Below are 13,921 nucleotides of genomic sequence, written 5' to 3'. Positions count from 1 at the left end.
TAAGGAGTTAAATCAACTGAACATGAAAAAGGCTCACATTTAACAGGCCCATTTACCACCCTGTTATTTGGTCTCAGAATTAAACATACAAAGAATGTTATTGAAAGTGTAAAAGTGGCTAAAACATAACGTCAACCAGGGTTTTGGCGATCTGAGGAGGTCATGGTTCGCAGGGAAGCTGTTGAATTTGTCCTCTCTGGGTCCTTTTGGCATGGCATTCAGCTAGCTGAAGAGATTGTACCTGGTTAGCCCTTATCCCTTTTTCTGGTTGGCCCTCAGGGATGTTGTTCATTTGCTGGGCGACACTCCCCACCTCCTTAGCAGGGAATAGCAACCAGCTAGCTTAATAGGCTAGTCCATCCGGTGCTTCACCCGGCAAGTTAGCATTAGCTTTTAGCCTTGCTGAAATAGTTTCTTTTAGCCTCTAACCAACTAGTCTCACTTTCACATTCTCCCGAAGTAGCCATTGGGTTTAGCCTCTAGCCAGGTGTGTGAACATTTTGGGGATGTAGGTCACACTGTGTCACTTCCCTGTTCAGACTCTCATTATTTAACTATGCCAAGGTAGACACAGAATTCCATTCGTGGGCACTTTTAACCCACGTGTGTGTGTGTGTGTGTGTGTGTGTGTATGTGTTGTGCACAGACTTGACGGCCGAGGAGCTGTTCCGTACGTCTGCCGGGGGGGAGAGTCTGTATGAGCGCCTGCAGCGTGTGCTCTCAGAACTGCTACAGACAGAGGTGGAGAAAGTGCACATCTTCAGCCTGGCCAACGGCACTCAGCCCAACCAGCGGCACCTCAGCGTGTGGTTTGCTGCTCATGGCTCTCCCTACTACAAGCCTGAAAAACTCCACGGTAGTGTGGCTATACACAAGGCCAAGGTAATTGCTCACACACACGCAGATGTACACATGCACAATTTGTATTCCCATTGTCTCACATCCCTGACCACAGGCAGCCACGAACACATTACACTCGTGCATACAGTCTACAGCCTTTATGAATATTTCATGTCCATGTAAGGTATGAGACACATGCCGTGTGAGTCAGGTGTGTGAGTGGGAGCTCTTCACAGCTGTGTGTTTCCTCCAGATGAATATTTACGCGAAGTGCTGGAAGCTGCTCCGACTGCTTCACTAATGCCTATTATAAAAAAAAGGGGACGGACTGCACTCTTACAGGGATTGTAGCCATTTATACACACACACACACTCCCACTCAATACAACTCACCCTATATGAACCTTTATGGTGGTCTGAGTTCTTCTACTGACCGAGCTATACAATTATCTTCAGCTTTATTGTTCATCAGTATTTGAGGTGCTCTGAGATGCTGAGAGCAATATTTGACATACAGACTCATGAAATCTCTCTCTCTCCCCGTCCCCTCCCTCTCTTTATGTCTCTCTACCCCCCCTCCTACCTTTCTTTCCTTTTTTTCTCTTTCTTTGTCTCTCCCGCTCTTTCTCTCTCTCTTTCTTTGTTTCTTTAATAATGGAACCACATCTCTCTTTCTCTCTCTCTCTCTCTCTCTCTCTCTAAGTTGGAGTCAGCGCTGGGTGTGACTATTCTTCAAGTAGGGGTGAATGAGTGTGTCTATACAGACTGTAGTCACACAGATGGCTGTTCCAGCAGGGTGACGTTCAGCGACACACCTTCAGTTCTGAACAGCGGTAACGCCTCTCTGGTGTCGGTCTCGGCGACAGCCAGTGCTCAGTGTGGCTGCCTGGCCAGAGAGAGCCAGCACCTGTCCTGCTCCTCATACCCCCGCAGCCCCTGCCTCAACGGGGGCACCTGCGTAGACAGCGAGATGGGCTACAGGTACGCTGATCGTGCAAGCAGAGCCATGTTCACTTCCTTTCACATCAGCTTTTACAGTCTACACTTGTGAAGGTTAATTATGCACAATCGCGTCTTTTCCAGGTGCAAGTGTCCGCCCATGTTTGATGGGCCGGAGTGTCAGCAGACCAAGCACACGTTTCTCGGAGATGGCTACGCCTGGTTCCCTCCCATCCGGCCTTGCTTCCAGAGTCACATCTCTCTGGAGTTTATCACGGAAGCAGCCAACGGCCTGCTGCTCTACAACGGCCCCCTTGGCGGTCTCCAGCCCGGAGACAAAGAAGACTTCATCTCACTCGGTACATTACACAGACTCCATTAGACAGTTGTGTACTCGTCCTCTGCAGTGTCTGTTTGTATTCCAGGCTGTAATGAAAAGCCTGAAGAGCCAGCGAGGCGTCGTCTTGATAATGAAAACGCCACACACGGTCGATACCGTCATGATTTAAGATTTTTACATTGCCCATGCAAGAAATTCATTTCCCTCGCCAATTAACTGCGGCGGCGGGGTCGATGGATGACGGCTAACATGGCGAAGGTTGAACTTTTATTGACGAATGGCTCTGAATGGAAAAGTCTGTGGTCAGCACTGGGAGCAAACGGGATCAGTGCTGAGACTGACCCTCAGCAAAGGTCAGGCTTTGCTCACGTGCCGTCCTCTCGCCTCTGTCCCTTCCAATGACTTGTACACCTCCAGAGAATGACCTGCTCTGGCCCTGAACAAGCTGAGCTCATCACTTTGTTACGTGTTGCCTGGAGTTGCGTAATTATCAGCCTGGCCCTCTGCTCTCCAGATTACGGGCAGAAAATCGAAACTTGACCACAAATTGATTGCAGTAAAGCATTTTTCCCCACCAGAGGGTCAATACAGAACCCGAGGGCCATGGTCGGGTCCAGCATCCACGACTGGAGTGCAGTTTTAGACACACACACACACGTCCTTACACATTCAAAAGTGATGAAACTCTTTAATCATACCGTAATGTGTTGGTAACGGATAGACTGTCTGTCTCCCTGTCTGCAGAGCTAAAGAAGGGTGTTCCATTGCTGAGTGTAAATCATGGTTCAGGCACTCTCACACTGCAGCTTCCTCCTCAGGCCTCTGTCAATGACCGCCGCTGGCACCGCCTAGACATCATCAGCAACGGCAAGGTAGAACCTCATGCAGAACCCAAGTAGACCAGCTTAGCTCTTGACCAGCATAGGGTATGTTTTTTGAGTTTTTGAGTTGAGTTTGATGGTTGAGCTGGTCTGTGAGCATGAGCAACCTGACCAAGCTAGACCACCAGTATGACCAAGCTTGACCTACCTGGTTGTCCAGCATGACCGGAAAGACAGAGCTGGTTGACCAGCATGACAAGCAAGACCAAGCTTTTTGAACAGCATCACCAAGCTAGTTGACCAGCATGGCCAGCAAGACCAAGCTGCTTGACCAACTTGACCAAAAAGACTGAGCTGGTTGACCAGCATGACCAGCAAGACCAAGCTGGTTGACCAGCATCAGGAAGCTTATCTTACCAGCATACAATATGTTTTTGTCTGAATGACCAGCTTTTCAACCACATTGACCAACGAAGACAGTTTTGACCATCTAAAACTAGCTACCAGCAAAAGCTGGTCTTGAGCTGCATCTTTCAGCAGGGATACAGGATATTGACTCAAGGCATTTTAATATCTTCCAGTGCTGCATCTTTACTGTGTGTGTGTGTGTGTGTGTGTGTGTTTCTGTGTGTGCACAGGAAGTACAGCTGATTCTGGACCACTGCTCTGGGGCCATGGTGAATGAAGTGGAAGGTTTAGGAGTAGAGGTGTTTGAGACAGATCAGTCAGTGTGTAAAGTGTCTGCAGACACTCCAGGGAGCGAGAGGTAAGAGCAAAAAACGCAGGATAAACTTTTTTTAATACACTTGATTTTGGATGAAACAATAAATGAGCAGGTGTCCCAATATTTTTGTCCTTATACTATAGTTAGAAGTTCTTTTTTGAAGTATTTTACTGCAGTCTGTAAGATCTGCACAGGCTTGATTTTTACTATTTAAAACCCACCCACAGTTTAACCGTGTGTCCCGTCTTGTATCCACAAAACCTAGTATCACCCCTGCACCTGCCCACCTCTGCCTATTATCTAGCCATTCAGGTCCGCCTCTCTCAGCACCCAAAGAGCACCCGCAACCTGTTGGCTGTTTGCAGTGCTCTACTGTGAGATCACTGCTGATGTTGTTTGTCTCTGTGTAGATTTCTGAACGTGGATCAGCCTCTGCAGCTCGGAGGAGTGAAGGAAACACACCCGCTGCGCCGGACACACCCTCACTACAAAGGCTTTGTCGGCTGCATCAGGAACCTAGTGGTGGACAGTCAGGTATGGCCTTTTGGTCTTCTGCAGAGCCAGTTGCCTAATATACAGCTGTGTCTACTATACAGTATAACATGCGTCAGCAAGGATTTCCTATCAGAGGAGATGACCAGGACACCTTTTCTGACCCCTCATTATTAGATCACTTGTAGGGACTGTTTACCAACCGAGTCTCCTAACCACATGCCCAGAAACCCTGGCCACAGAGCCTTCCGCCTTACAGAAATGTGCACAAGTGGCTAGTGGGTTTCGAACCCACCACGACCCTGACGTAGGCGGATATGTGTAATGTTGGCGACTTGTTCATCAGTTTCTTATTCCAATTTCTGTTCCACCTTAAATGGTGCAGCATTTACACTCTGGTGCTCTTGCAGGCACATAAATGATATTGACAATGAATAAACTACTGCAGGATTTAAGGTGGAACAGGAAATTCTAATTAAGAAGCCATTCCAAAGTTGATGGGGGGCTCTATGGAGGTTTGTACCCAGGGTCTTAGAATATAATACTCTGAATAGAGAACACTGCTGTGTCAAAGCTACAGAAGAAATCCTCAAACGACCTAAAAAAGAAGCATTCCTTTGCTGTCATAGGAAAACTATCCAACTCTAAAATACTCCAATAGTGAAATTTCTTAACATCAGTTTAAACAATCTGTAATAAAAAAAAATGTTTATGTCGAGGTTGCCACTTGTGCACACGCAAACAGTACCTTACCGCAAACTTACTCAACAGTAAGTTTTTACAGTGAAATCCAGACTGTGCAGTTTTACAGTGTGAGTGGGTGAAGAGTGCTGAGGGAATGGCAGTTCCCACCCGCTGACAGGTCAGAGACACGCTGACTATTTTCTGACATGTCAGGAATATTTGCTAAGTGTGAACATCAAGTGACATACAGTATCTCACCAGTGGAGGTGTGGGATCTCAGGAACAATCCTGGCCTGTTTTGCAAGAATAGGATCCACAAATTAAACAGTAGTTCGAGCACGACTTCTGGCCACGATATGCTCTCACAGTTTGTCTGAAATTAGCATTCTGTTTACCAAAGCTGTAGCTTATCACAACTATGCATGCCCTCGAAGTGCAGGGGGTGAAATGTGCAGCAAAACAGAAGTGGAGCAAAACAGTGGAGTCAAAAGAGTAAAGGTACTGTTGCTCCCAGTAGAACAACCACTATTTTACACCTGCTTTTAAACCATTTCAGTTTGTTGCTCAAACTTTAGTACATTAAGCAAAATATGCAACCAGCTGCCCTTCTAATGCCTCCACCCACTGCCATGTTTGGTAGAAGAATACAGACAAAACAGCCTGGAGTTTGATGGGTTAAATCTGTGCTGGTCAGACACAGCAGAATCTAATAGCTCATATGAAAGTGGCCCAAGTGGCACAACAGTCTAAGTTAGCGGTTCCCAACCCTGGTGCTGGAAGGCCACCTGCCATTCCCCATTTTAGTGGTTTCCTGCTCTAACACAGTACCTTGAACAGGGCTATTAATGGCCCAATTCGCAGGATCAGGTTGGGAGCCAGGTAAACACTAAAATGTGCAGGGCAAGGGTTCACCAGGACCAGGGTTGGGGACCAGTGATCTAAGCTTTGGGCCTGTCATTGGGAGACACGAGCCAGATCCCCTGTGATCATCAGGAAATTGATCTATGGCAGTCGATTCCACAGTCCCTGTATAATTAGCCTCAGTCTCTCTCGGACTGTACAATAGCCTTCCCTCTCTCCCATCATTCAGCACAATGATAACCTATGTGGGCATTGGTTAGTGCTCTCCTCCAAGCGTGTTTGCGGTAGTTTGAGAAGATGTGGTGATGTCTGAGGAAGCACATGCTAACCTAACTGCACTATGAGAACTGTTTAACCCGTCGTATTTCTGTGTAAAATCCTGTAATATCATTCCACCACCTCAGGCCATGTTGATTCTTTCACTTTCAGTGACTTCTCCTAGTTTGTCCAAAAATGCATGAGCCTAATTCTTTTTATGGGGTGGCTGAAAGTGCAAATTCCTCTTACTAACTGTAGGGGGAGCCCAGGAGCCCATGCACAAATACCTTTTTTTCCATAATGCAGCTTTAAATAGTGGGTGGAATTGGGAGCAACTAAAGAAGAATGCTGAACTGGGTAAAAATCTGGGTGAAAATGCAGATGAAACCGTTTCCTTATTTCCAGCAACAAAATGAAGTCAAATGCTCACTCCAGTGAAATCAGACATGGCCTTTAGTCTCTGTGTCCCAGGATTTGGAGCCATGGCCGACATCAATACAGGTCTCTAAGCTTTCCCATAGTGCTGACTCAGTCTCTGTACTCTTGTCTGTGTGTGTGTGTGTGTGTGTGTGTGTCCTTGGTCAGATGTATGACCTGGGCAGCGCGGCGGAGAGTGAGAACAGTGCCCCTGGGTGTGGACTGACCGACGGAGTGTGTCTGACTGCAGGAGGGCCCTCCTGTGGCCTGCATGGGAGGTGCCTGGGGGAGTGGGGCTCTTTCAGCTGTGACTGCCACCCCGGCTACAGCGGACACAAGTGTGAGAAAGGTAAGTACATGCTCCCAAAACTGAAGGTAAATAAAACAGTCCGACTCTTTAAGCTCCCTGATTTAAGACAATTACCCTGTGCTGACCTGCGTTCTGATGCTGGAAAAGAAAGGCGCTTCCAGAATTGTCTTTCACTCCTGCCCTTAGCTTCCAAACTACAGAAAAAAATGTCCACAATCTCTTCCTCTGTACTCTCTTCCATTACGGTATTTTTGTAGTTCCTTGTAGTGAGTCTGTAAATTTGGTCGAGGTGAAAAATGCTCGAATTGTTAGACATCATTCAACAAGCTTATTTACAACCAAGTTATTATGCTACAAAATGAAACCCTGATTTTCAGTACTTTTAAGATCACTGGAAAGAAATGGTAAGCTTTCATTTCCCCACTCCTACAATCAGTTGTTAATAGCCCGCCTTATCACTGTAGTTACCAGCATCTGAGAATAAGAATATGACACATATGGTGGTTATTATTATTGCTATTATTATTATTATTATTGTGCAAAAGACTGTAAAAAACCCTAATTGGACTATGTAGGACGTTAGGGTCTAGACAGTATACAGTGGATGATGCGATAGAGGGGGCAATATTGTACATGGATTTTAATTAGTGCACACTCACTAGAAACTAGTGTTTCCCAGTAATGTCAATCATACTGGCTCACACTTTACCCCAACCCCAAGTGCTTGACTGGGTTAGTCTGTTTCATTACTTACTCAAGCTTACTGTGCCCCACTTCAGCTTTACATCAGCTAACTGAACATATGTCTGCTAGTGTGTGTGTGTGTGTGTGTGTGTGTTTAGTAGTTTTCGGCATCTTGTTGTGTCTGTGTTTGTGTGTCTTTACTGACTGTGTTGCTGTGTCCTCCAGCGCTCCCTGAGTGGTCCTTTGAGAAAGAGAGCATGCTGAGGTATCAGCTGAGAGGAGGTGGGAGTCCACGCAGGACACATGCCCAGCTCCTCCTCAGAACACGCTCTTCCTCCGGCAGCCTGCTTAGCATGAGCTCCCGTGACTCCAACGAGTTCATCATACTGCAGGTGAGTGGTGGGCAAACACACGTGTCAGCCTATAAGCACTGGGAAGTAATGCAGTAAATATTTTAGGATAACATACTGTTCAGATTTCCCTTCCGCACTCAGTTAACTGTATAATATACGGTGGCGTGCAGAAGTTTTCATATCTTTCTTACTGTAAATAGTTAAGTAAGTAGTTGTTATTTTATTTAAGGAGCACCATGCAAACATTTGGGCACCTCAACAAAGCTTTATAAATACCCTAACTCCTTAAACCTTGTCCCAACAATCATTAGCCATATGCTCCCTCAAGTAGCTTCCTAGTAGTCCATGCCCACAAAGCTGGAGAAGATTATAAGAAGGTAGCAAAGCATGTTCAGGTAGCTGTTTCAGTTCGCAGGATCAGTGGAGGTCAAGTTAAAGTTTGAAGGACCAACAGAACTTTTAGGGAACTACACACTGAAATCTGACCCACTGTTTGACTGAAAAAGACCCTCAGGAACATTTAGAGGACTTTGGAGTGCTGGTGCACTGTTTTACTGTGCAGCAACACCTTCATGGAAGAGTCATTAGAATAAAACCTTTCCTGTGTCCTCACCACAAAATTCAGCATCAGATGTTTTCAAAGGAAACAAGTCTAAAGCATTCTGGAAACATGTCTGGAGACAAAAGAGGTGCAGAATTGAATGAGAAGAACACCTTTCCAACTGTTAAGTAAGAGGGTGGATCTATTTATCTTTGGACTTCTGTTGCAGCCTGCCTACTGTTAGAGAGAAGAATGGATTTTATTATTACCTAATTCTGAAAACAGACTTCACACTGCCTGTGAAAAAGCTGAAGATGGATAGACAATGGCTTCAATGGCAGGATAATGATCCTTAATGCAAATTCCATAAGAGTTCTAAGCTAAAAAGGCATTTACAAGCTGTGATACTTGCCTAAGGCAGTGTTGCTAAGGACTGACAATGCAGAGTAAAAGATAACTGTAAAAGATACAAATATAAAATAAATCCTGCTTTAAATATGGAAGAAATATGACAACTTCAGGTCATTTTTTATTCCCGTTTTATTCCCTACAGTAACAGAAATCTTGACCAGGCGTGTCCAAATTCTCCATGTCAGATTCTAATGCACACCTTGTACTTCAACAGATAGTAGACGGGCACTTGAGTGTTAGCGCCAACCTGGGAGATGGAGCTCACACCCTTAAATTGGGTAGCCAAAGAGTGGACCATGGCCAGTGGGTCCTTGTCAGTCTCCATCGCCATGACAACCTGTTTACCCTGCGGCTGGAGCAGGGTGGGGGGTCGCGAGAGGTCTCAGGGGTGCTGGGCAACAAACGGGAGATCGTGGTCCATCCCTCCAGCGTGCTTCTGGCAAACAGCGCTACACACAGCACACACACAGACTTTCAAGGTGGGACCATATTATATTATCTCTCTCTCTCGTTCTCTCTCTTTTTCTCTCTCTCTTCTACGTGTTTGTTGTATTTATATGGTACTAATGCTTAGTATGATGTGTGTGTGTGTGTTGGTTACTGTGCAGGCTGTATGCGCGACGTACGTCTGAATGGTCACACTCTGCCGCTGGACGGTCAGAGCAGTGAGTTTGCCACAGTGCTGGAGAGGCGTGGGGTGCAAGCAGGCTGCCACTCAGATGCCTGTAACACCAAACCTTGCCCCAGTCCTCTCTATTGTGTGGATCTGTGGAGGAAACACGAGTGCAGGTCAGACTCTGCTCTCACTGTCTCTCTCACTCTCTCTCTCTCACACTCTTTTAACCCTTACAAGACCTGGAAGTTGTTGTTGTTTTGCCAGAATTGTCAGCAGCAGTTTTTGATATGTTGCTTAGAAGAACTGAGGTCTGGTTGACCAGCAGCTCACCTGATTTCACCTTACTTTAATGACAGACTGATCACATACACTAGGTTTTGGAATGAAACTTTAAATAATGTAGTTCCTAGAGGAGAGCCTTGGAAAGGGTTACGCTAACCCACTCACACAGGAGCATAATGATACACTCAATGACCATGATTCCATTCCGTTTACAGTAATAGGTTCGTGATGGAATGCTGTATCCACGCTGTTGCATAATCTAGACAAGACTTGGCAACCACATTCACCTTTTGTGTTAGACACAGATGGAATTTGGCCTCTACCTTTAACCCATCCATTCAATAAACACACACACACACACAATAGTGATCAAACACTCACAGTGATATAAGCGTACACATGTCCCATAACACATCAAATCACAATCTACTGTGTATTTGTTTATTTATACATATTAAATAATTAATATACAAGTATGACACTTCTTTAATCAGACAATCGCAGAACCATTAATTTTACCAAACTTGAGTTTTTTGTTTTTTTTGCTGTGTGTGTATGTGCAGGTGTCCGGCAGGTCAGCTGGCTGTCGCAGACGAACTGACGGGCGCAGTGAAGTGTGCTGCATCCCCGTGCGGCCCCTCCACATGCCGAAACGGAGGCACATGCATGGCTCACTCCACCAAAAGCTACCAGTGCCGCTGCCCAGAGGGCTTCAAGGGCCAATGGTGTGAGCTAGGCCAGGTTAAAGCTCTGCGGCTGGCTGCACTCAGCCCCAGCTCCATCCTCGCCATCAGCATGTGCCTGCTCGTCTTCTTCGGTAAATGCCATTCTAATGGTTCCTCCTTAAACAGATTGGACATGCGTGCATGGTCTGTCCAAAGTTTGAGCACATCAAACTTAGAAAATGTTTTTGAAGCTTATTAGCTTCCTGTGTCCGTTGGAAAACAGGTGTACAAATAACTACAATAGCACTACATTATGAGTAATGTCATACCCTACACGTTGCCTAACTGAACTAAACTGGACTGACTGAAGGAGCATATGATATATGCTTTCACACTAAAGCAAACCAATCACACTGAACCCTTCATTGAACCCTGCCTCTAAATACTGACTTTCCAATCATAGCTTTTACCTTATGCTAAAATATTGAAGATGTAACTTGTTTTCTTTTTGTTAATAAACAGGAAAGCTGCCTCACAGACTATTACAGACTATTACAAATGTAACTGTAGTTAGATGGTATTGTTAGAACAGTTAGAAACAAGTACTTTTGTAGTTTTGTAAACAGAGAAATAGAGGCCTACCTTTACTCATTTTAATTAGATACTTTCTGTATTTTCCCTCACGTACAGTACTGGTGTACTCTGTCCAACAAAAAATAAATGAAATAGATTCTAGTATGTTTATTATGTTAAAGTAATAATTATTTAATACAGAATTCTTTTTATTTAACAGTTAATCCACTAACCAGTTAAATAAGAGGATTTTGTGAGATTGTGTGTCTGTATACAGCATGTGTGTGTGTGTGTATGTGAGACAAAATAATTGTAGAGACATCGAAATGCTCACACCCACACCCCACCAAGCACATTCTGATCAGATTACTTTTTAGGTCAGCAGGTCTAATAAAGTTGAAAGCCAGAAACAATCACAACCTGACTGGCTACTGGTTTAGGTTCCTTGGCTAAAGCTGAGGGGAAAACTAGACTAGACTAAATCCCAACCATTTACCTTTCTTCTGAATGTTTGAAGAAAATGTCTTGGGTTGACACTTAGAATTATATGCATGAATGGTGAACATCTCACAGATTTGTTCCAATGCAGAGAAAGCCTGGTAGCACTGGGCACCCAGCAGAAACAGACACAGTAGGATGAGTCATGGCATACAGCCAGTGTGTGTGTGTGTAAGCACACCTCTAACAGGTGCACTGGTAATCTGATGGGTTGGCAGTGCCCTCAAGGCCCCTCTGCCAGCCTTATCCACCACATCACAGGCATCATACCAACACAACCTAAGGAGCATCCCATCCGGACTCCCACTGAGAGTCAAACCAAAGCATTCCAAACCAAGTGAGGGAAGAGTCGAGTGTAAAACAGTGTAAAGACTGGAAGATGGCTGCTCATACAGCATTTCTTCTGAAATCAGGATGTTAAGAAACAACTAGTAGATGATGGGTGAACATTGATATGAGGATTTGATTGCTTTCAACAACAGAAACATCAATCAGTGTCAGGAACTGATATTAGACGATTAGTTGTGGATCACAAGCTTCACTCCAACTCATCCCAAAAGTACTGGATGGAGCTTCATCACTCCAGAGAATGCAGTTCCATCAGCATTGGGCTGTAGGGCTTTATACCTCTCTAGATGACACCCACTTAAAATGGGTTGTGTAGGATTTGAGGATGGCCAGTAGAGGATGCTGTTTCCTTTCTTGCACATGGGCCTGAGGAGAGCCCACATTTTTACTGTCCACTTCCACTCACTCTCATGTATTGTGTATTCCACACACTCCTATTCATACACACACTCCTCTACTCTCCTCCTCCTAGCTGTGCTGGTGGCAGTGACCGTGTGGAACCAGAAGGGCAGTCGGAATAAGTTCCGGAAGCGGGGAGTGTACCACATCCCGGCGGAGCACGAGAGTTGGGAGGACATCCGAGAAAACATCCTCAACTACAACGAGGAGGGCGGTGGAGAGCAGGATCAGGTACACTACCGTCACATCACTGACACACGTACAACTTACTGATTTACCTTCACTACCAGTGAGGACAAGAGGCTTGGCATGACACTGAGCAGGTCAGGGGCCTGTTCCTAGTCTTTCCACTAGATGGCACTGTAGTGTCATTTATTATGATTTATAATACACTGCTGAAATCACACAGCTGTGGTTCTGCAGCACTTCTGTAAGGTGATGCATAGGCATAATCGTTAGACAACATACAGCATAGCTGACGATACTCTGCAATAGAAAATTAATGACTATGATATGGCTTTTTTTTTGGAAATTGGAGGAGGTTTTAAGTGACAATGAATATACACTGATCAGCCATAACATACGTGCCACTGATAGGTAACACTGATTATCTGCATCTACAGTGGCATCTGTGTGGGATGTAGTAAGCAGCAAGTAAACAGTCAGTTCTTGAAGGTGTTGTGTTAAAGCAGGACAAATGGCTAAGAATACAAACCTGAGCTACTCTGACGAGCCAAATTGTCCATGTATGCAGACAGTACCTACCAAAAGTGGTCCAAGGAAGTACAACTGGTGAACCGAAGACAGGGTCATGGGCACCTAAGGCTCACTAACAATTTTTTTCTACTGCTAACGTCTTGATGCTAGATACCACAGGATAAGGTGTAGACTTCATGCTTTTGTGGCAGCCCCAGGAGGCTACTCAATATTAGGCAGGTGGTGTACCATATATATGTATACAAATGGTGTAACATGGTGAACGGTCCCCTGTATATTTCCTGGCTCAGGCAGTGTGTAAGTCGTTAAACACTGAGACCTTGTGCTGCGTTGTCTTTGTACTCCTCCACCCTGGATTTAAGATTAAACAGTAACGCTGAACTGCAGGATGCTAGCTTTAATGTCAACTGTACTGCACTGTGTATCTTTAGCTACTCCAATTAGTTGTACAACTTGTTCAGTACCTTGAGGCTACATGCCTTTGGTGTATCTCATGTCCTTCTTGTGTATATCTATTTGTCTTGCTTCCTTTTACCTGATAGAAATGATCCATGAGCTATGGGACATACACTTTCATACTAATCTACTCTGAAACTCTTTTAACACTCAGAGAGCTCAAAACAATAGATCAGCAAAATATCAACCTTCATTGCCCTTTATTTCAGTTTATTCAGTTAGCAAAGACATGATTAAGGTCCAATGTTTGTGTCTAATGTTTAACACTATTGAGCACAGAAGCACACGTGCACTGCTTACGTGATCTCACATTACCTTAAACAGTGCTGTTGTCCCAAGTAGACTTGCTTGTGGTTTCTGACACTGTATGACCTACTATTATCAATAAACACTAAAACATATTGTACTGCATAGGTAAAAACAACTGTAGCCCTACACTTGTTATCTATGTAATCTATCATAGCTGATTGGTTCAGTATAGGGAGGTTATAAAGCCCTTGTGAAGCTTTAGTAAACCTTAACAAACCTGTCATTGGTAATTAAATAATGAATTAACTGCTCATTACTAGAGTGCATAAGGCACTGTCCAGAGCACTGTTTGTGTATTGTATAGTGTTGCAGTACTCCAGTCTGGACAGCATGAATGAACTGTCTCAGTCTTGGCTCGGTCTATGGAAAGTGAAGCTCATTTT

The 13,921-nt window shown here is 44.8% G+C and overlaps 1 protein-coding gene across 1 annotated transcript in view; it reads left to right on the top strand.

Moving 5' to 3' along the window:
- The window catches only part of LOC140556314 (neural-cadherin), a 156,355-nt gene that overhangs the window by 139,645 nt on the left and 2,789 nt on the right, over positions 1-13,921 (top strand). The window contains exons 21-32 of the mRNA XM_072680080.1: positions 647-882; positions 1,544-1,821; positions 1,924-2,138; positions 2,864-2,991; positions 3,579-3,706; positions 4,075-4,198; positions 6,545-6,725; positions 7,596-7,762; positions 8,890-9,154; positions 9,284-9,464; positions 10,137-10,390; positions 12,130-12,287. Of these exons, the coding sequence (XP_072536181.1) occupies positions 647-882; positions 1,544-1,821; positions 1,924-2,138; positions 2,864-2,991; positions 3,579-3,706; positions 4,075-4,198; positions 6,545-6,725; positions 7,596-7,762; positions 8,890-9,154; positions 9,284-9,464; positions 10,137-10,390; positions 12,130-12,287 (2,315 nt within the window). The remainder of the gene's footprint in view (positions 1-646; positions 883-1,543; positions 1,822-1,923; positions 2,139-2,863; positions 2,992-3,578; positions 3,707-4,074; positions 4,199-6,544; positions 6,726-7,595; positions 7,763-8,889; positions 9,155-9,283; positions 9,465-10,136; positions 10,391-12,129; positions 12,288-13,921) is intronic.

This window comes from Salminus brasiliensis, chromosome 5, assembly GCF_030463535.1.
Source record: "Salminus brasiliensis chromosome 5, fSalBra1.hap2, whole genome shotgun sequence".
Lineage (NCBI taxonomy): Eukaryota > Metazoa > Chordata > Actinopteri > Characiformes > Bryconidae > Salminus > Salminus brasiliensis.
This window is presented reverse-complemented; position numbering and strand designations above follow the sequence as displayed.